The sequence below is a fragment of the Mizuhopecten yessoensis genome, unplaced genomic scaffold (genome assembly GCF_002113885.1).
Source record: "Mizuhopecten yessoensis strain PY_sf001 unplaced genomic scaffold, ASM211388v2 scaffold10651, whole genome shotgun sequence".
NCBI lineage: Eukaryota > Metazoa > Mollusca > Bivalvia > Pectinida > Pectinidae > Mizuhopecten > Mizuhopecten yessoensis.
The window spans coordinates 1,780,220-1,804,101 of record NW_018408653.1 but is presented as its reverse complement, the minus strand read 5'-3'; the positions used below and the strand labels follow the sequence as shown (position 1 = coordinate 1,804,101).

General features: G+C 34.8%; 2 protein-coding genes across 8 annotated transcripts in view; one reads left to right on the top strand and one right to left on the bottom strand.

Moving 5' to 3' along the window:
* The window catches only part of LOC110461676 (orphan steroid hormone receptor 2-like), a 31,300-nt gene extending 23,184 nt beyond the window's left edge, over positions 1–8,116 (bottom strand). For all 6 annotated transcript variants that reach the window (XM_021515248.1, XM_021515252.1, XM_021515249.1 and 3 more), the window contains exons 1-3: positions 7,998–8,116; positions 881–1,170; positions 576–725 (exon numbers count right to left, since the gene is read on the bottom strand). In XM_021515248.1, the coding sequence (XP_021370923.1) occupies positions 576–725; positions 881–1,162 (432 nt within the window). In that variant the 5' untranslated portion in view covers positions 1,163–1,170; positions 7,998–8,116. The remainder of the gene's footprint in view (positions 1–575; positions 726–880; positions 1,171–7,997) is intronic.
* A 41-nt stretch (positions 8,117–8,157) lies between these two features.
* Positions 8,158–23,882, top strand: part of LOC110461705 (EGF domain-specific O-linked N-acetylglucosamine transferase-like) — a 28,681-nt gene continuing 12,956 nt past the window's right edge. Inside the window, exons 1-5 of one of the 2 annotated variants that reach the window (XM_021515317.1) lie at positions 8,158–8,235; positions 12,707–12,860; positions 21,597–21,694; positions 22,587–22,695; positions 23,366–23,466. In XM_021515317.1, coding sequence (XP_021370992.1) covers positions 12,708–12,860; positions 21,597–21,694; positions 22,587–22,695; positions 23,366–23,466 — 461 coding nt within the window. In that variant the 5' untranslated portion in view covers positions 8,158–8,235; position 12,707. Of the gene's footprint in view, positions 8,311–12,706; positions 12,861–21,596; positions 21,695–22,586; positions 22,696–23,365; positions 23,467–23,882 lie in introns of both variants that reach the window. The other variant, XM_021515316.1, reaches the window with a different exon arrangement.

Below are 23,882 nucleotides of genomic sequence, written 5' to 3'. Positions count from 1 at the left end.
TATATTGGTCTTACTTTGAGTGGCAGCCCTGTCTATGGTTGTGATACCAGTATATTGGTCTTACTTTGAGTGGCGGCCCTGTCTATGGCTGTGCTACCAGTATACTGGCCTTACTTTGAGTGGTGGCCTTGTCTATGGTTGTGATACCAGTTATATTGGTCTTACTTTGAGTGGTGACCCTGTCTATGGTTGTGATACCAGTATACTGGCCTTACTTTGAGTGGTGGCCCAGTCTATGGCTGTGATACTAGTGACTGGCCTTACTTTGAATGGTGGCCCTGTCTATGGTTGTGATACCAGTATATTGGTCTTACATTGAGTGGCGGCCCTGTCTATGGTTGTGATACCAATATACTGGCCTTACTTTGAGTGGCGACCCTGTCTATGGCTGCGGTACCAGTGACTAACCTTACTTTGAGTGGTGACCCTGTCTATGGCTGTGATACCAGTATACTGGCCTTACTTTGAGTTTGGCTGCTTTGCTTATGGTTGTGAATGAATGACACTATTGACAGGCCTTACTTTGAGTTTAGCTTTCTGAATCTATTGTGTGATATTCTAGCAACTGGCCTTACTTTGAGTTTGGCTGCCCAGTCTATAGTTGTGATACTAGCAGTTGGCACCTGTACCACCTGGGTTGGCAGACCGTCCTTCAGCTTGGCTCCAAGGTCCTGGGTTGTCATCACCATTTGTTGTGTCCCATTGGCCACTCCACCAGATGAAACCTATATTAAAATGTTGTAGCAAATATTTTTCATTTATGAATGAATATTTTTAGTTTAAATTTTAGACAAATTGTCACCAAAGCTAACAAATGAATGTTAATCAACCTGTCATATTATATAAATAATATTTTCCAGATGCCTATACCTGTACTCACCTGTGTGGGTGTGAGGCTGACAGGAATGGGGAAGTTGGCGGGGGAGATGGTGATAGTCTGTAGATTGGGGTGGGACCCTACGGTGGTGGTGCAGACGTTCATGTTGGACAAGCCCATGGGCAGCTGGCCAGGATTAATGACATGGATGACATTCTCATTGACTCCACCCTCCATGGTGAAGAGGTGGCCAGCATTTGCCATGGTTTGGCCGGACGCGGACAGGACCGTGGCAGCTACAGTGGTGTAGGAGTTGGAGCTCTGCTCTTCTTCACGTGAAGTCATTGACTCACCTGCAATAAAACTACTTCATTATTTATCATACTAGGATGTATACTAGCTCACAGGCAAATTTTTGAAAAAATCACTAGCCCATCGATAATCATGTATATAATAAATACATGCATGGTAAATTTGGAAAAAAAATCACCAGATCAATCAGCTACAAAAGTAAGTTATCTATTCAGGCATTATGTATATAAATAGATTATGAAATATTAATGACTGAATTAATATAACTTACATTACTACTTGGTACCACACAGACATTGAATTGGAACTTTATATTAAAGTGTTGTATATGAGGACAGAGATGACAAATCCAGGTAGAAAATCCATGTTTATGGAGCCTTCGTAAAACTAGATATACATGAACATTCTGTCCTCGGCCTGATAAAAACAATTCATTATTTGCAGACAGTCATTTGCAATTGTTGACCAATTTATATGGAAAATAATGAATCAAGATAAAGCAGAAAATGAATAAGAATAGCAATAAAGCATTGCTTTTAACTTTTCGTTCCACCGTCTGCTCTCATTTAATTGAGTTTTATGACTGTTTCTTTCAAAAGTAGCAAATCATTGCACTGGCCCACATTTAATGCCAATGACCTTCTTTAAATTTGTCAACTGTTTTACTCAAAATCCTGATCAAATTGAAACAGCGTGCTTATATATATTTACTGGTTTGACACACTAAATGATGTGTCGCAGCAACAAGACTTAACTCACGTAGTCATCATAGTGAAATGTCACTGACTAGTATTATATACTAAAACACTGAAGGATGACAAGTCACTCATACTTTATTTAATCATATTATTTTTCCTGATTTTGCCTTTTGACTACATTTTCCAGGCCATTATTGGGTATAAAAAGTCTTATTTTTCCTAAACACAATTCAATGTCCCCATTTCAAAGGTTAATACATGTACATATACATGTACAGACATTAATAACGCTGAATGTCATGCTAAAGGGCATGTAACGCCAACCTGCTTAGATTATTATCAGGCCTGTATACGTAGATGTCTAACAATTCGAAAATCATAGTGACAATCTTTGATAATTAAAATCACCCTGAAAATTGATAACTACACTTGTCAAATGTTGTCATTTCTCTTATGTTTGTTAAGTTCTAAAGACGGATTAATTAACACATGGATACTGTATATGTTGATCATAGTTGTACCCTAGCTATCATTACCTTAGATAGCTAGGGAACCAAGAAGATTGTTTGTATCACTGCAGGACTGTAAGAGAATCATCAATAACAACACTTAGACAGTTATTAGCTAGGGCCATTAGAAGATAATTTATGGTCCATCAACTTTCAAAAACATATTCTACTGACGTTTCTCGAGAACTTTTAAGAGAAGTTGATGGTTGCTGTGGTATTTGTGTTCTCTGCATTACCGGTACATAGAATTGGTCATTCATTTTATTAAGCTTTTTATGTTTAGTTAAATTGCAAAAATTAATAGTTTCATTAAAAAGTCTTTTTTTTTTTAAATGAATAAAGAAAAAAAGGCTGATTCATTTATACACTGTGTGTTAACACATACAAATTTCCTGGAAAGCAAATTAAATTTTGCCACACACCTCTTCAAAACCCCAGAGTCATGATATATAGGATGATGATACGTACCGAAATACTTTCTTTGTGGTACTTATAAATATATAACAATTTATGCTCTGTTTCAGAAAACTGCGTTACATGTATAACTATAGATGCTTAATTATAGTGTTTCTGATACAGATCCTCAAGGTCCTCTTTATCAGATTTAATTACACTTATATACTAAAGTATAGCCTAAAGTACTTATATCAAATCCTCATAGGCTGATTTTAAGCTTATAAGCATGATGCAGAATTTCATCCTCGTCATGATTGTTAAGTTTTGATAATAAAACTGATATGATATTATATTTTACACACACACAGCTCGTCAGTTGTATACACATTTAGCAAGTTTTCTTCTTTATTTTCTACAGTAATATATATACCTTTAGGTACAATGTACATTTGTATTAGACAAGTTTTTGATTGGGAGATTTACATCACATCTTTTTTGAAGAATCAAATTTTAACATAAATACCAGTTTAAAAGACCTAAACACTTCTTATTATGAATTTCATAAACCCTTGAGAGTATATTTTTGACCCAAGGAGTTTGAAGTTAAAGGAAAAGTCTATTTGACATGTGTTTTGATGGGAACAGGTTTTATTTCTGAAATTGCTAATTGCCAAGAGTCATCTGACAGCCCTGAATTATGATTATACAAAATTCTGAAAGATACAGACATATTCAGGTATTTTAAAGGTTAAACAAGCCCCCTGAAAGATGTAATAGTCATTCTCAATTTCAACCCCCTAGTAAGTCATATTCAAATACCCTTATTACAAATCAGAATATATATTTGTAATTTCAATATATTGAACTTGTACAAGAGCTATTAAAAACATGCATAACCAAGTTAACTTAGTCAAAAATAAAGCTTTAAGGCTGATGTCTTGATAAAAATAGCTCACCAGACTTTTAACATCCTCTCTTAAATTTAATGTTGTTATAAAAAAGCTAGATCTGTTATAAACATTATCGTTCTTATCTTCAATGTTTATAACATGTGTTGTGCATTCATAAAATAACAGAATGTTATCAAATGGCAAATATTCTAAAGATTCTTTATCGATCAGGGTTACTTAGCCTTTGTTTTCTTATTTATAATCTGCTTAAGTTAAAATATTTTACCAGGGAATTTGCCAACATTTATCATGAATTGAGGTCGGAATTACTCTCAACAGCTAGCAAAAGAGAAGTAAACCTCTGTAGGAATAAACTTTCAATTATGGGTCATTTCTTAGCACCTCGCTATGTATTTTTTGTATAGCCAATGTCAATATATATATAAGTTCCGATCTTTAATTGAGGTCTTTGAATATAATTATCAGGGGGGTAAAATTTAAGGTGACTACATGCACAGCATCTATTTAATAGGGAGCTTGTTGAACTTTAATTTGCTTTGACTTTAATTTAGGGACCTGTAACTTACACTTTTTTAAATGCTAAAACAAATTTAGTCAGCTCTGTTATTAATACCCATTGAAAACTAATCCCTGATAATATTGTATGATGAATTCAAATTCAGCTTGGGATCAAAGGTAGCTGCCATGACAGGCCTATGAACTCTACACTTGTGACAGGTCAAAGGCTCAACTTTTAAGTGGTATAACCTCTCTGGTGAACTCGCATGATCTATTGGGGTCAAAAGTCCTCTTCTTGCTGTAGGCCCAAATGTATACACAAGTCCATGTGACAAGTACTAGTGTGTAGCTTTCTACACTCATATGGCAAAATGGTCACGATCTTTTTATATTCAATGATTCCTTCCTGGCTTGAAATGCACTTATTATTTTTTTGAGCATTTTAAGTAAAATTAATAACGTGGTAACAGTTGATTTTTATCAATATCTATTTAAACACAAAAACAAAAATAACACAATATTTTTTTACTAAGTCTGGAAGAAAATTTACTAACTTTCATTTAATTGTCAAAATAGTAGTTTAATAAGAGATGTTAATTGCTTAAACATGTGCAAATGTGACACCAATCTAAGCTGAGATGTGACCCACCAATCTAAGCTAAAATGTGACCCACCAATCTAAGCTAAGATGTAACCCACCAATCTAAGCTAAGATGTGACCCACCAATCTAAGCTAAGATGTGACACCAATTTAAGCTAAGATGTGACCCTCCAATCTAAGCTAAGATGTGACCCACTAATCTAAGCTAAGATGTGACCCACCAATCTAAGCTAAGAATGATATATAATCAATTCTATTCATCTAAATGAGGGACGTGCATGTTTAATAATATATTATGATTAGTATTTGACAACTTCTCCAATATTAACAGTTTTTGACTAAAGGCCGGTGACAACGGCTATATGCTATCAGTCTTTAGTTATGACGTAACCTAAGTAACCTAATTGTTCCTTTTTTGGAGGTATTTTTGTATGTAGTGTAATGTTATCGTTTAATGTTTGTGCCTTGACAAAGCATATAAATTTGTCTTTTAAAAGTTGACAAATTATACTGCAAGGTCACAATTACCACTTTGCTTGTATGATTTTGAATATTGATTTTCGTTTTCCACCATATGTTTGTTTGGATCAAGAGCCTATATATATATATGAAATCATGTTGTCCTTATTACTTACAAGACCTTCTGCAGGTATTATACATGTAGCTATATAACCAACTCTGCAGGTGATAGTGAGTGCAGACACATGATCAGTTGTCAAGTTTTCAGAACAACCATAGACTGTTCATATTTTCCAAGCCATATATATATACTGGTATGTCGACAACAGCAAAATCCTGACAATAACATGCAAACACCAGTTACAACCATTTTTTTTTTCAATGTCCAATACTTGTTAAAGTGGGATTGATGATCAGGATGCTTTGATTAACAGACATCCAAGCCCAACTTGTGGTAAAAAAATCACCCAACATTATTGTAAACTAAAAGTGCTTGTACAAATATTCCACTCACATACATGTATATATCTGAAGCAAAAAATTACCTTAGACCCCAGTTTACCAAAATTTGTAATTAAGTACATTTCATCTTAAATATTCTTTCATTATGACTTTGTAAGAAGATGATTTATTTCTATCTAGCATCAGGTAGCTTGGGCACCACAGGACTTCAATGGGATTAAATTTCAGCCCCATTCCTATTGGTAATTTCCCCCAATGTTTGGTACTTTGTGAAAGATTTCATTTTGTTTGATTCAAAAATTCCTAATTTCCATGACTGTTTAGTACACAATGCAATTTTCCTATTTCTATAGCCGCACTGACAGGCCCCATATACCAAAAATGGTTAAAAATAGCCCTTCATCACCTGAATACAGCAAATGGAGGCCATTTTCCGTTATCAAATGTTTTAATTCTATTTCACACTCAATATTTAATTTCCTTATTTCAGAAAGGAAATTCCTTGTAGTTGGGTTTCTGTTGACTTTCGTTAAATATTATACAGACAATATGATATGTACCTGGTATATATTTCTCTTTTCACATTTTACATGGTTAAAGGGAACTTTCAGTGGGGAGATTACTTGTGCTTAAAATTAAAAGCATAAAGAAAATGTGTGAAAGTATACCCTAAAGAAAAAATAACACTTTTAAATGGCATCATTTGAGCTGTTCAGAATATTCATCAGATCTTAGAAAATAGAAATAGTTAAGCAAATTCACTGGTCAAAAAAGCTCAATTTCAGGGTCGAAAATCATGAGTCTACCACATGCATACAATGTAGGTAGCCAAAAAGGAATATGACAGCTGTTAAGGCCATTAATTATTACCTTAAGCTTATTAAAAATATCATTGCCTCCCTTCACTCATATTCAAAATCATCCTAAACAATCAAAACCAATAAGCATGGTATGTGGTACTTAGTTTCCAAAGGATTATCCTATATTTTTATAATATATGTTAATTAAATAAATTAACTATTGTTCAGAATCAGAACTAATTAGAGTGCATTATTCTAATAAATTAAGTACATATATTATGCAGACTTAGTCTTGGTATATTGTTAACAAATGTTTACAAATTTTAATCCAAATTTAATTACATTAAGGAAGTTTTCTTGCTGAAACTTGGCCTACAGTATTGAAGGAGAAAGACATCCCCCCATAATATTTTCAATGAAATTTTGACCAGATAAATGATTAAAGTTTGTTCATTGAACTGAACAAATTATTGGGTTTCTTATATGAAGGTCTTTGACAGTGGACCATCTTGTTGTCAAGTTGATACAAGGAAGTAATATATATATATCCCAGTTTTCACATCTGTATTTCTATTTCAGTTGTATTTTCTTTACAAAGGAGTGTATATTTAGCCATTAGCTGTCTTGTGTACGTAACTATACATATTCTCTCTATTTATGGCATTATATTGTCCTCTTTCAAAATATCATGGAGCAATTTTATAATGGGGCCACATTTACAGCTACACGATCATAGACGATATTTTTTCTGAATAATTCTCTGTACTAGCAAGTGCTGTGTAATCCATGTTTATTTAGACCTTACTCAATGTCAGTACAAGTGAACGTTTAATACAAACGAATAACAACTATTCACGTTTATATAGTCAAAGTGGCCCCTAGCAGGGTTCAGATCAATAACATTTCAACCCAGACTGAATCTCGTTTGCATAAAATATGCAGGTAACCTACTTCCTTTAGCAAGTGCATATGCTAAAGGACAAAGGTCGTGGCTACCTTTATTCCTGATCAGTCTCACAATCGATTGAAATTAGAGTTCCTTTAAAATGTAAAAAACAGTGTTAAAGACATATGCAAACAACAGAGCTGACGTCTTGTCACTAAAACGCTGCACCGCGGCCTAATCCTCGGTACCGTTTATAACCGTGTATTGCATTTGACCGTGTCACAGGGACAAGCCTTCAGAGGTCACGCACCCTTTCCATGTGTAGCTGTCCGCCGTGTTTACACCAAACAAATGTCTGTAAACAGACACATCTGCTAAACGTTAGGGCATAATTTTACTACTCACAGCACACAATAAATGAATAGAATCCGTCTTACACAAGAATTCCTCCCAGAGTTATTTTAAGAAACGCATTTTCAGTGTAAACCAGCCAAATGTCTACAAATGATAGAATGGCGGTCTCACAGGAAACGTCGGGAATTCAAGTAATGGCAGATTTTTACACGAAATATCACATCATGTCGTCTCAAAATTCAGCACGATGACAACAAGTATATTGGTTAACTATTCATATAGATAAATACTTACCATTTAATTAGAAACCATCAATTTATCATAAAGTTTTATCTTCCAGGTTGTGCGCCGACAAGGAATAAAGGTCAGAGGTTGTGACCCACACCTCGAGACGCACTGAAAAACGTGAATCTGATTGGTTACTGATGACATCACGAGGAGGCCACCGCGAGATTTCATACTTTCTCTATGCGCACCACGTATGCGCAAGTAAACAGGAAGTGGCATATGAAGCATGCTTACAGTTGGACAGGTATGAAGATTTTACAGAAAAAATGTATAATTCATGGTTTTGAATCAGTTTGCATTTGAATGCATCAGAGATGAGGTAACTGAAATATTTTTCGCAATATTTATAAGCACCATAATTGCTGTTTATCCAGGAATAGTTTGAAACATTAAATAATTTGACCAAACCCTTGCCTCAGGGCCAGGCCGAAAATGAAGGCGTTGTTGAAGGTGGAAAGAACGAGATTGGATTCCTTACAACTGTGAAACCAGCAGCCGAAGTGCATTACGTGGTCATTCGTATTAACGTTGATTTTTAAAGGAAGCGATCAAGTGTATAACGAGAAGAAACGGCCATGTTTCGAAATGACGAATTTAAAATTAAAGCTGACAATGCTTCATTAGTTAAGATATGATTTACAAAACGGAGATTAAGAGAATAGTGTCTGTTTCTGTATGGTACTGTAAGAACCGTGATATAGAGTATATTTCACGGGTTGGAGGAGTGCAAATGGATTTATTTTGTTGGCAGTAAAGTTTATATTGTTTTCAAGTCAGTTGTTTTGACCAGATCTAGGATGAATGAGTTCTTGTAAGTGTCAGTATTATACACTGAAACTGCTGGAATCTATCACTGTTCTTTGCTCTTGTCCGATTATTTGATGTAGACAAGACTTGGTTGACAGGTACAGCCACTGTAGCCCTTTCACAATTTTATAGAAAAGGACAAGTCGATGGTCCCTTCTGCAGTCCCTGAGTGATGGCAGCTTCAGGGCATCCAGCATTGATGTCACTCTGCTTTCTCTCCGGAAATCAGATGTTATGAACTGAGCAGCGCAATGTTGTATCTTTTCCAAAGAATAGATGTTGTTATGCTGGTACAGATCCCATATCTTTCTAGCAACTTGTAAGCTGTTAACTTTAGTGACGAAGGACACTGTCGCGGATTTCTTCATAAGAACCCAAGCGTGGAGTTTGCTATAAAAGTGTGCTCTTCCCAAACAAGGGATCATACCAGCAACCCAGACTTTCCAGTCCAACGCTTTTCTAAACTGAGCTTAAAGGGAAATTCCCCCTTGTGCAGAGTTTGTCCTTGATCTAGATAAATGCATACTTTCCTGTATTTATGTGTTGGTTTGAAATTGTTATTTGTAGCTAGAGAAAGTGTTTTGTTTCTGTCCTAAATTAATCAGGGATCATACCAGCAGCCCCCAATTTCCCAGTTCGCAGCCCAAACCAACATAGCTAAAAAGACCCCCCCCCCCCCAAAAAAAATAAATAATATAACATGACATGTAATCTAAAATTCATTTTTATGTCTAGATCTTGCAGAGCTTGATTTCTCTTTTACTAGCAGTGGAGAGGCATACCCACTTCAAAACCAAGATGGTTGATGTGGCTTTTGAAATCACAAAAATCTTCAGTAAACTGCTCCTGTGTGTAAAAAGTCACAACTCACATTTTAGTTCAGTTGTAAGGTATGTTTTGTAGCTGAAGGTTCATGCATTCAATCTTGAAAAGTTTTTTTTAATCATTTCAAAATTTTGAAGAACTAGTTGACGCGATGCAAATACATGTAAAACCTTTAAATTATATATTGCATACTGCAGGGAAGATTTATGAAATTTTATATCTTTCATGTGAAGATATCACTTTTATGAGGCCGTTCCATAAATTCTGTCACTACTAGTAACAGGGATCACATGTAAGATGTACATATAGTTTTGAATTTTCTATAACAATAGATTTCTTAAGTCACAATTACCATACTTGTCAATAGATCTTTATAAGCAAATTACATATATCATTACATTTGTATTATTAGCAATGCATTACATACCATACCAGTATAGCCTGTGAACTCATGGAATTGCTCAGCATTTGACCATCCTTGGCATCAGCTTTTTTCTTTTAACTGGTGTTATTAACTATCATCCATAAGGGGAAGAAGAGTCTTGATATTTTGGCCCAAAGAGTGCCTGCAAGATGCTGTAGTATATAATGTTTGTTACTCTTAGAGAGTCCCCTCACGTTTCTTGTTTATACCAGGTATTGAAAAGGAATTCTCCTGTTAAATTTATGGTATGTTATTTCCTCTGCAGGATATATATTTATACCAATTAAGCCACTGATAGATTATGGGCTTTTTTGAAGGGTAAAGAGATTTTGAAAATTCCCAGGAATGTTACAGAAAAATGTTAACATACAAATGTCATGACCAGTGGCCATGGCACTGGATGAATAACCTTTCTGGGCATAGCCGAGATGCTGTGTGGAAAAACAATCAACTGTCATAACTGTTTATAATAATTCTTTGCAACTCAGAGACAATGAAACAAATTTTAACTCTTTGTTGAATATACAACATACAACACAGAGCATGAACTATTCTACATATCTACAGCTAGAGCTACATTTGTCTTGAATAAATGACCTTGGCACAACGTAACTTTGAGGTCACGGATCAAATGTGCTAAAAACAGTTGTCTAAATTAAAAACAGTGTATGTCACATAGCTGAAAAATGTTGAAATATTCTAATGTCATCAAACGAATCGATAAAACCTATACAAATTTTCCCTATAGCTACATTACTGGGATGAAGGGCTACCAAATCAAGCCTATTTGATTAAATGACCTTATAACTAACACAATTTCATGATCACAGTTCAAGTAAGTTAAAAAGATTCTTAATAATCATTTAGTCTGTAGCTTCAAAGATTGCTGGTGTGAAGGGCTGTGAAGACTCAAGTTGGGTTAAAATGAATTTGAAACTTTGATACACTTTCAGTTCTTGGGCACATGTAAAATAATAAAAATATATTCAAAAATCTCAGACAACCAATTATCAAGTCTTATATAAGTGATACGTAGTCAGTAACTTATTGGGATTAAAGACAGCCATGTTTGTTCAAATTGATGACCTTGACATTCAATATCACAGATTTGAAATGTGTTAAAATTTGTTTGGTGTCCTTGCAACAGTTAAGGTTAGTTGGAGATGGGTGCCTAGGGAGAAACAGTCATTTTTTTTTATTAAGTGTTCCTTGAGGCGTAGAGTTTGGCCTGCAGCTTGCTAGACTGGAGTGTTATCAAAGATCACACCTGAGCTGAAGGCTAAAATAGCGTATTGCGATTCGTCTTTATGCAAAGAACTTCATAGTAATGTGCATGATTCTGTCAGAGTGCTAAATATTTTCAAATTTTCAATTGAAACTCCAGTTGTGCAGCTTATAATATTGCTGAAGGAACTTCCATAAAACTTAATAGAAATGTTCAGTATACATGTACATATTTCTGAAAAAGTGTTGTTACTTGTGTGGCAGGTTTTAATTGTACATCAGAATAAGGTTGCCTTCTAGCTTTGAGTTAGAGGGAAATTCCCTTTGGCTCAGTGGTAGAGCGTCCGACAAGGAACCTGGAGATTGAGGGTTCAATCCCCAATGGAAGCACACTATTCTCTTTCCTGTTACAAATGGCATCCTTTGCTCTCCCTATGGTGACAGGGAGTTAGATCCTGGGTTGTGGTGTTCGAGGGCGAACACATTTAAAAAGGGGGGAGTAGTGTGGCAGGTTTTAATTATACATAGGATTAAGTCGCCTTCTAGCTTTGATCTAGAGGGGATTTCCATTTAGCTCAGTGGTAGAGTGTCCGACAAGGAACCTGGTGATCGAGGGTTCGATCCCCAGTGGAAGCACACTATTCTCTTTCCTGTTAAACTTGTTTGGGTCGGTCAGATATCAAAGATGGCCACCACCTTCAGCAGCTATCAGGAAAAAAGTAATTTAAACTTAAATTCCATTTCTGCCGAACGAGTTTCAGGGAGACGTTATATAAATATTCAGTACATATTCTTGACAATGGGTCATATTTTTTTAGGTGATAATTTCAAAATGGCCACTGCAGCACTTTCTGTTGAAGCGATTTTATGAAAATTTTTGGTTCTGTCAAAGCCTTGTTATTTATTGATGGCTGAGATGTTTAAGACTAGTGGAGGCAACCATCATCTGAGTTATCTCATTTGAAAAACATTCTATTCACTCAGGTGATCATTAGGTCCATGAACAATTGTTGTCAGCTATGACATTGATCTATTTCAGGTTCATTGGGGTCAAACCTGTCAAAGTCATCAAATAACTTCTTTTAAAGATCAATGAGATATTTTAGATAATGAATTTTGTCACAAATCTTTTCTGGGTAAAGGACTACCAGCTTCATTCAAAACCAAGACTTTGCTCCATTTAATTTCTCAGAAGTCAACTTTATTGAAAATTCTAATGCCTTAATGACCTCTGGTCCGCCCAGTTTGTTCATATTCTGGTGAATGGTCTTGAACCACTCTTAGTTCAAAATTGCCGAAACTGAAGACAACATTAGAGGCAATGTTGGCAGAACAGGCCCATTGGGCCTCTTGTGTGTTTCTTAATATATTTTTAAGTGATATTTAAAAAGAAAAAATAAAGTGTCGATCCTTGTGTAAATGTTTATTTTATTAGGATGGTCTGGTGGAACCTGCTTATCTTTATCCTTGCTGATGTGTCAGCAAACTGGACCGATCTCAACCTTCCAACAGAGCATATTCCTTTCTTCTTCTCCAACAACCCAGATACCAAAGAGTTGTGTCACCAAGACCCACAATGTCCCTACAAGGTAAATACATGTTCTTACAAAAAAGTGAAACCAGTCACCAGGGAGATGTGTCACCAAGACCTACTATGTAAGTACAATGATCTTACACAATAATATACCCCAGTCACCAAGTAGATGTGTCACAAAGATCTACAATGTAAGTACAATGTTCTTACACAATCATATACCCCAGTCACCAGGGAGACGTGTCACCAAGACCTACAATGTAAGTACAATGATCTTACACAATAATATACCCCAGTCACCAAGTAGATATGTCACAAAGACATACAATGTAAGTACAATGTTCTTACACAATAATATACCCCAGTCACCAAGGAGATGTATCACCAAGACCTACAATGTAAGTACAATGTTCTTACACAATCATATACCCAAGTCACCAAGGAGATGTGTCACCAATACCTACATTGTAAGTACAATGTTCTTACACAATAATATACTCCAGTCAACAAGGAGATGTATCACCAAGACCTACAATGTAAGTACAATGTTCTTACACATTAATATAACCTAGTCACCAAGGAGATGTGTCACCAAGACCTACAATGTAAGTACTATGTTCTTACACAATAATATAACCTAGTCACCAAGTAGATGTGTCACCAATACCTACAATGTAAGAACAATGTTCTTACACAATAATATAACCTAGTCACCAAGGAAATGTATAATGTTTTTACACAATAATATACCCCAGTCACCAAGGAGATGTATCACCAAGACCTACAATGTAAGTACAATGTTCTTACACATTAATATAACCTAGTCACCAAGGAGATGTGTCACCAAGACCTACAATGTAAGTACAATGATCTTACACAATAATATACCCCAATCACCAAGGAGATGTGTCACCAAGACCTACAATATAAGTACAATGATCTTACACAATAATATACCCTAGTCACCAAGGAGATGTGTCACCAATACCTACAATGTAAGAACAATGTTCTTACACAATAATATAACCTAGTCACCAAGTAGATGTGTCACCAATACCTACAATGTAAGAACAATGTTCTTACACAATAATATAACCTAGTCACCAAGGAAATGTATAATGTTTTTACACAATAATATACCCCAGTCACCAAGTACATATGTCACAAAGACATACAATGTAAGTACAATGTTCTTACACAATAATATAACCTAGTCACCAAGGAAATGTACAATGTTTTTACACAATAATATACCCCAGTCACCAAGAAGATGTGTCACCAAGACCTACAATATAAGTACAATGTTCTTACACAATAATATACTCCAGTCACCAAGGAGATGTATCACCAAGACCTACAATGTAAGTACAATGTTCTTACACAATAGTATACCCCAGTCACCAAGGAGATGTGTCACCAAGACCTACAATGTACCATAAATATTTGTGTTTATTATATGACTGGTGCTAATTCCCAGCCCTGATTGGAGAAGCGACGTCATGTGACGAGTCTGTTAATATGTTACAGACCTCGTTCTATGAATAGAAAAGTGTTACAGACCTCGACCTATAAATAGAAAAGTGTTACAGACCGCTACTTAAAATAGGCCTAGGTAATTTCCCAGCCAGTATGTGATTCTGTTACCAATCACACTACTGAATTCAACTACAAATGAATTATCTCATCAAATTCTGAACTATATATGTGAATATTGATGATGCCGATTGTGCAAATAATATTTACCTGAAATTAAATATCACATGAATTGAATCTAATTAAATTTGTTTGTATGTTATTTGAAGTGCTTCACACTGTGATTCCAAAATGGTCCATGCCATCCATGTTTTTATTACTTGAAAATTATTAATCTCATTGTAAATTGTCATATAATAAAACAATTGTGGACTTCAGTTTCGGTCTATCCCTGATTTACGGACCTGCCCTTCGGCCTCTGTGAATATTTTTCAGACCAGGTCTGTAAATCAGGGATAGACCTCACATGATGTCCATAATTGTATAATATTAACTTAGTGTTACTATTTTTAGGAACATTGGGTTGATATTCACTTCATGATGTCATTTTAATTTTAATTTTACATTGGTACTTTTATCGTGTCAGTTTGCTTACACACCATGTTGTGTAATGATATAAGCAGAATAATTTAGTGTCTAATACATGTATAACAATTAAAGACTTTTATTTTGGTGACTATAGGTTATATGGACCTGAAAAAAGTGATATTGACCTGAACTTTGTCTCAGTCAACCTGTCTTTCTCTGGGACATATTCACATTAACAAAAGTTGATCACTGATAATTGTTATCCCATATTGCTTACCATTGGTTTAACAAATACAATGGGTACATGTACTTCTGTAAAATTATTAAATCTTTTCACAAATACTTATTTCATACACAGTTATATCAATATTGAGATAGCCCCTTTGCAATTGTGAGTTCAAGTATCTGTTAACAAACCTCCTAGTATGTGATTCATGAATAAAGTACACATAGATATAGAATAATTTATTTTACACTTTACTTATGTTACTATTTTTGATTACAAACCGATTCAATTATGTATAAGTGGGTCTACAGTGATGGGGCAGATGGTTGGGTCAAATCAGAGAAAGGTATAGTAATTCTTTATAAAACTACTCTTGGAGAATGTATTGACATATTTAACTCATTCAATCCTGCAATTTCACAATTAACTCTTCCAACCTTTGAATTGAACATTTGGAAGAGTTCAAATGTGTCCTCAGGGGTGAATGAATTAACTTGATTTAGTACATATAACAGTAGTGATAGCCATTCTGGAGACAAAGCGGCAGGCCCAAACATGAAAAATCTGTTAAAGAAAACCACTCTTCCCTTGGAAAAATGGATGGACAGATTATAACTCAATTTTTAGGTTACCTGACCATAGGTCATGGTAACCTATTGTGATAGCCTTTTGTCTGTCGTCATCCGTCGTGTGTCGTGCGTTAACTTTTCCTTGTGAACACGATTACTTCAGTAAATGTTAACCGATTTTTATGAAACTATGTATGCAGCCATATATCAATAAGATCTGGGACGAGTTCGAAAATGGGAATTATTCGACAGTATCTTTCAGAGTTATTGGCCTTTGTAATATTATTAATATTGGACCTTGTGAACACGATAACTTTAGTAAATGTTATCCGAGTTTGATGAAACTTTGTATGCAGCCATATATCAATAAGATCTCGGACAAGTTCGAAAATAGGAATTATTCGACAGTAACTTACAGAGTTATTGCCCTTTGTAATAATATTATTATTGGACCTTGTGAACACGAGAACTTGAGTAAATGTTAACCGAGTTTGATAAAACTATGTATGCAGCCATATATCAATAAGATCTCGGACGAGTTTGAAAATGGGAATTATTGGACAGTAACTTACAGAGTTATTGCCCTTTGTAATAATATTATTATTGGACCTTGTGAACACGAGAACTTGAGTAAATGTTAACCGAGTTTGATAAAACTATGTATGCAGCCATATATCAATAAGATCTCGGACGAGTTTGAAAATGGGAATTATTGGACAGTAACTTACAGAGTTATTGCCCTTTGTAAAAATATTATTACACTATTTTGTATTGGACCTTGTGTTCACGATAACTTGAGTAAATATCAACCAAGTTTGATGAAACTCTGTATGTAGCCTTATATCAATAAGATCTCAGATGAGTTCGAAACTATTTGACGGTAACCTGCAGTGTTATTGCACTTTGTCATTATATTATTATTTGTCCCTGTGATGTTGATTGACATTACACAAGAATAGATGTAAATTCATGTGGTACACCTTTTTGTGACGCCTGCTAAAAGCTGGTGAGCTATGATCAAACTCAAACTTCATGCCTTGCTTCCTTACCAAAAGTGCTTGCTTGGGATTGCTTTTCAGGTCCTCACTGTTACTATAAATAGAAAATCTGTTTATGTGCGATAACTTGAGTTTCCTTGGGCCGATCAAACTCAAACTTCATGCAGTGCTTCCTTACCAAAAGTGCTTGCTTTGGATTGCTTTTCAGGTCCAAAAGTCAAACGTCAAGTTCACTGTTACTATAAATAGAAAATCTGTTTTCGTGCAATAACTTGAGTTTCCTGGGGCCGATCAAACTTAAACTTCATGCAGTCCTTCCTTACCAAAAGTGCTTGCTTGGGATTGCTTTTCAGGTTCGAAGGTCAAATGTCAAGGTCACTGTTACTATAAATAGAAAAGCTGTTTTCGTGCGATAACTTGAGTTTCCTTTGGCCGATCAAACTCAAACTTCATGCAGTCCTTCCTTACCAAAAGTGCTTGCTTGGGATTGCTTTTCAGGTCCAGAGGTCAAATGTCAAGGTCACTGTTACTATAAATAGAAAATCTGTTTTCGTGCGATAACTTGAGTTTCCTTGGGCCGATCAAACTCAAACTTACTTTTAACATTATTTCTTGAAATGAAAAGTGTGTCTATTTCTTCGTAATTTCCCAGCTTCCTGCGATGGCGACACATCCACTTCCGTGGAATTCTTGTTTTTCATTCATGGCTCATTTTTGCTACTAACAAGGTGCTATTAAAATTTTGTGCCTTATTTAATAAATCATTGATTTACGCTTTTACTTGTTTCTTTTAACCAAGAACAGAAGACATACAGTTATCATGTTCACAGGGTCCAAAAATAATAGAATTACCAAGGGGAATAACTATGTAAGTTATGGTCGATTTGGTCCGGTATTCAAAATTATCCAAGATCTCATTGATACAAAGCTGCATACAAAGATTCATCAAAATCAGTTCATATTTACTGAAGTTATTGTGTTCACAAGGAAAAAATAATGGACGATGCAGCAAGGTCACTCGGACCGACGAAAAGTATGAATTGTCCCCTGGATGACAGTCCTAATTTGAATCGGATGTCAGGTGACCGTTAAGGCCAATGGGCCTCTTATTTCTGTATGCGATCCTTATCTAGGATTGAATTCAGTAAAATGGATGTAGTGTACATGTTCCCCAATGGGGAAGAAGAATAGAGTTGAATATTGAAAATAAGATTAAGTCTTTAACTGACACAACTTTTTGAAATGACCGAGTTAAACCTAGTTTCAGCTCACAATGGCCTGAGGGGCATATATGATCCAATAAGTGATTGTGTAAAGTAAGTTGCCTCTTCTCAAATGGCAGAATTGATATACTCAGTTAGGTTAAAACATAACATGTGAGTTATTCAGGCCCATTAAGCCTCTTGTGTTGTCACTTTTCATTTGCTGACACTGTTTCTATTTGTCAGAGACAGAAACTAATGGGGTCTGATCCTTTTCAGGCAGGATTAGCTCAACAGAAATTGGGGATCAATTTCTTCTTCTCCAATCATGCTTTCATTTTAAAGAAACAATGTCATATGTGTTGTTGGCTCTCTGGTGATAATTAAGAATTACACATTTAGCTGAAAATCGGAAATATTATGGGATTGGTATGATCATCATTGTAATAGCATTGATTTGGTGTCAGGAGAGGCAGGCTGTCTAGAGGCTTTCTGTGTATAGGCCTCGCTCTCGGTGTTGTGGTCATGCTTTATTCATCGTCCTTGAATGGCCAGTGTATATAATATTGACCACTGTCCATTCCAATGTCATTAAGTACAGATGTGGTTAGTTAGTTACAGGATATAGCTTAATAATTATTTATATTTGATTATACATGTTTTACTGCTAATAATTGATGCTCATGTATTTAATAAACCGGATGGTGATGTTTTCAAATTGTCATTAACAATGTAGCTTGTAGTCGATTTATTGCAATTAAAACAACTTCATGACTATTAAAAAAAAAAAATGGAAGAAAATTACTTCATACTTATTTGCATGGTAGTGTATAATAAAAAAACATCTTATTTCAGAATCTTACTATAAAATTTGAATTTGTAAACAAATTTGAGACATATATCAGCTGTTGTTTTAAATTGAGAAAATATTTTCATCTTGGATATGTACATGTATGGTTCATGTAATATAAGTATCCTACATATTGATGAAGTAAATAGAGGTTTCGGCTTTCCTGCATGTATTTAACTCCAATTATTTACTGTTGATCAGCTGTAGCTGGTCAGTGGTCTGTGGTCAGTCTACATCTAGCAATAACCAGGAGTTCATGGGGTCTTGACCCCATATACTCTATACATGGAAGTTCATATAAATAGATATAATGGTGGCCGGAGTTCACTGTTGGTACTTACAGGTTAGCTGAGAGGTGAAGTGTGAATGGACAGCTGATGACCTTTACATTGACCAGATACTGACCACTCAATACTTTCTAGTGCTGACCAATATGTATAAATATATATATATATATACACACTGCTCATGACCCCATTACACATATCACACATATACCAATACAGATATATAATCCTGACCCGTGGGGTCGTAAGGTTGAATTCATGAGTAAGCACATGGAAAAAAAAAGTTTTTTTTTTGTATGACAATTTATATAAATATATTTATCTATAGAATAAAAACATAAATCTTTCAGATCGTCCGCTAGGCCTTTCTGCCTTCTAGGGCTTCTTCAGGCGGATTCCAAATATATGTATATATAATAACTCTGTGTGTCCCTCAGAACAGTAATTTGTATTAATTCATATTTTATCTCAGAAGTATAAGAAACCATTGCGAGCAAAACAAGATATCTTATAAAGTCTTTGTACCAGTATTAAGTTATTTCATATATATATTTATAAAGAAATTTCATATATTTTATAGATATCTTTACTAAATATATTGGATATCATTTGTGATATCTCAAAAAATTCTTGAAATATCTCATAAATTACTGCGTGGTAAATTAAACAAGATATTGTTCATTTTAAAATAAGATGCCTGACTATTAAAAAAAATCTTTATGAGATATCTAATTAAATAAATATATTATTGATTTAAAGAACAAAGAAAATATTATAATCATCTAATATATATTGATTGATAAATAAATCACTATATAACATGAAATATCATATTTAATTTTGGTAAAGTTAAGAGAAATCTGATGAAAAGTCATTAAATAAAGATGTTGTCCTGAATTTGTATGCCTCTTTAGACAAAGTGATATACAAAGAGGATCTGACACGAGTGTTCATGTAGTATTGAGTTTACTAAACAAGTTTATTAAGTTGATATGAAACGTTGGTTGGCTTTTCTGGAATAATTACTGTATACCTTTGGTGAATTATTTCTGAAAAAACACATACCTTACAGGACTTTTATGAAAAATGGTAAAGTTGAACTAAAGAATATATATAATCAACAGTGATCTAAATGAGAAAAAATTGCAGGCCTAGCCCAGGTCTCAAACCCTGGATCTGAGATCAGATTGTTATACCGTCACTCTGACCAACTGACCTACCTGGTCTACAGGAGTATCCTGGCTCAACTGTGCTACTGTTATAACCGAAGTGAAAATAAGGGGAGGTTATGGTATATGAAAAATCAAAGTGCGGTAGGGCAGAGATCCCTAAAGTATGAGATGTATTGTGAAAAGTAATAAAGATATACAACATTTTATATAGCTCCCTATCTAGCTTACATAAGCCACTCTAACACACTTTTCAGTACATCGATATATAATTTTATACAATCAATATAATAAGCATATGCAGCTATACATTAGTCAATACAATTATGAGGAATTACATAGGAGCTGCCTTATTGGGTGCTAACTACTAGTCCTATGCCACCTGGCTAATATCTCCCTATGTGTGTATGCATGTGTGTGTGCTGGAGATGTATTGGTAATCGGATATCTTATATATTTAAAAGATATATGTTAGATATCTCACAAGACAGTCAATAAAGTTATCCTTTTGCTGATCAAAATGAGAATCAAAGGATGTCACGTGGATTATATCACTTTTCAGAATATTAACCTACCAGGTACATTTGAAATGACTTATACACTTTCTATACAGCATTAAAGAACAATTAATATTCTAAATAAAGGTCAATGAGTGCTGTTATATGCGAGACATGTATACCGTAATACATTATCATTCCACAGGGGATTCATGTGGCTTGCATTTGTAGAGATTGGAGTAGACAATGAAACATCTGATTTACTTCATAAGATAGTCTTTTTGTATCTCTTGCTTTACTTATAAACACCATTGGCTATCCTCTCTGTCTGCCATAAACCCCTACCTGACCTCACCCTTTTTCTTAGGTGAAATCAGGGTAGATTATAAAAGACCAATTTTACTTCTTACCAGGTAAATACAATTTGATATGTCTTGTATTAATTAAACACAACTTGTCTTACCAATGATATTTAATTTTGTATAAGTACATGAAGTATCAGATGAAATATTGTAATGATAATCATCAGTCATTGTTTTGACTAGGTAAGCTTTGAACAAGCCAACAACAATCAACCAGGATTATTTTTTACCGGTAGATGGAAAGGTCAAAGATCAAGGTCACTGATATGATAAATAGAAAATTTGCTTCAACTCAATATCTTGGGTTTATTTTTCTGATTCCAACTTACTGTTTATACGTGTTTTTCTTGCATGAAGTGTTAACCAGTAGTTGGAATTTCTTTTTTGCAGTAATTAAAAATTATTATAATTCAAAGTCAGAACCGTTGAGTTGTCAAAAACATCACGTAATGTTAAAAAAATCAATTCAACACAATTCACAATAATCTGTTGATTCTTTAATAGTATTTGAATGCTGTTAACAGAGAAATGTGATTTTTTTGTTTTCATTATTTTTGTTACATCTTGCAGACAGAGCTGACAAAGGAGAAATGCTGGGGCTATGAGGGGGGGTGTCCGGAGGAGAAGAGAATGTCCTCACCAAGCTGTCCGGGAGACAGTAGGGGGTGGTAAGTAGTTGTTTGCCAGGATTTCTATATAAATTTCAAAAAAACACTTTTCCTAGTTTACAGTTCCCATCCTGCTCCTAATTAAGACTAAATAAAATCTAACACATGTGTGTGATGTACCCCCAGGCCTCTGAGTCAATAATTAGGGTGGTGGGTTAGTAAAAGGAACATTTTGATTCCCTATAATTAGAAAGCTGCAATATTGTTGTAAGAGTGTTATACATGTGTAATAATTTGTGATTAATCCATGTTCAATTTTCAAAAGAAACATTTTATCCATTTCTTACTGTGAATAGGAAAATATAGCAAATGATAAATGAACTTCCAATTCACCAGTGTATGTCTCAGAATAGAATTTTGTTGTGGTAAAACTGATAGAAAGTTCTTGAAAACATGCAATATAAACTTTCAAGTGCTCTTTAAGCACAAACTGCAGTTGTCCACTTTTCTCTGTCAGGCTGTTTCTCAGAGTTATTGCCCTTGAAACATACTAGGGGCTTGTTCGTTTTTGCGAAACAATCAGTTTGTCCGTTTTTAAATGTAACAATTTCGGGTATAAATCCTGGCAGACCTGTAAATGTTTATGCAGGCCTTGCAAGGCTTTGTCAAGGCTCACCTGAAAACAGCATCAGATTGCTAGGTCCGACCTTATTTAATAAACAGTTCAACCAGTTCAACCGTTAAAATGAAAACAGCCTTAGCATCATAGTAGGCAACAAATGTAGATCTTATAGTGAACACCAGTGAGCCTTTCAGTACAATAGTCTTTAGCAAACTTATGGCTTCTCATGATCAGAGTACAGAAAAGAAGTTATTGTCAGTATGCCAGAGTATTTAATTGAGTCTTTGACTTACAGTTCTGCTTTAAGTTGTTATTTTGACCATGATTTAGGACACAGAGGAAGGAGGAACAGCTGGACATGTTCTGGAAGGGTGCTGATTTTGGATACATCAAGGAGAGACGTGGAGAGATGAAGGTTCTGTGTGCACCTGATACACAGGTGGGTGATTACATACAAATTACCTATGTGGTGACTCTTAGGTGTGGAAAAACTGAATTTATCTAAAGTCTTGTACATGATAATACACCCCCTCCCCACCCCCCCCCTCCAATCTATAACAGTTCAATAGAAATACCAACAAATGTTGTTTAAAGGTCATGCAATAAGCCCATCCTCCTAATTTTAGTAAGAGATTTAGGGTGGGTTCTCTTGGATTGTTGCAGGACAAAAAGGTAAACTGCTTGTGTAGGGACTTATGGGATATTGAGAAATCCAGAAATAACTATGCCTTGCATGAGCTGGGGGAACCATAGCTACCAGGTCCAATTTTTTTCTTTTTTTTTTTTCTTCCATTATCGTCCGATAATTAAAAAAAAAAAAAAAAAAAAANATTATCGTCCGATAATTAAAAAAAAATAAAAAATATCAGACCTATAGGAGCTACGGTTTCTGCAGCTGGCTTTGCATCTGATTCAACTTATATTTTTCTCCATCCACAAGATTGCTAAAACTTCATGCTGTGAAATCTTTCCCACTATTTATGCGTTTGATATGTTTAAGCATCACAATGGCAGGTAAAATATATCATTGATGTATACATTAGGTCTGCAATGGATAGAAGAAGGTTTCACTGGATGTATTTTAATGCTTGTCTGTTTTATTCATAAAGGAGGATTCGTTACTAGAGTGTGTCAAATACACACGCTACTGCCGGGCCAAAAACATCTACTTTGACTTCACAAAGTCTAAACTAAAGGAGGGAAACAACAGGTAACCACAAAAACAATTTTATTTTACTTCACTAGATGTATCCAACCTACAAATGATTCCATACATCTATGTTGTGACTAAGAATCCAAGTTACAACATGTTACCTTTAATTAAGACTGGTTATCCATTTTCCAAACTAACCCATAAAGTCTATTTGTATACACCTGCAGCATAGTGACGGGGAATATAAAAGTGGTTGCTTGTCTCTCCACCCATTAAACATTTTGGTAAGACTTAACATTTAGCTCAATTACTCTAATACAAGATGGCCAACTGTCATCAAAATTCTTATCTGAGTATTACACCAATAAAGGGTAGGTCACTGTGACCTATATTTTACAATTTGTTGATTTTTATAAAACTTTGTAGTTAGTTCTATTTCTTTAAGCCTTGACATTTAGCTCCACTTCCATCAA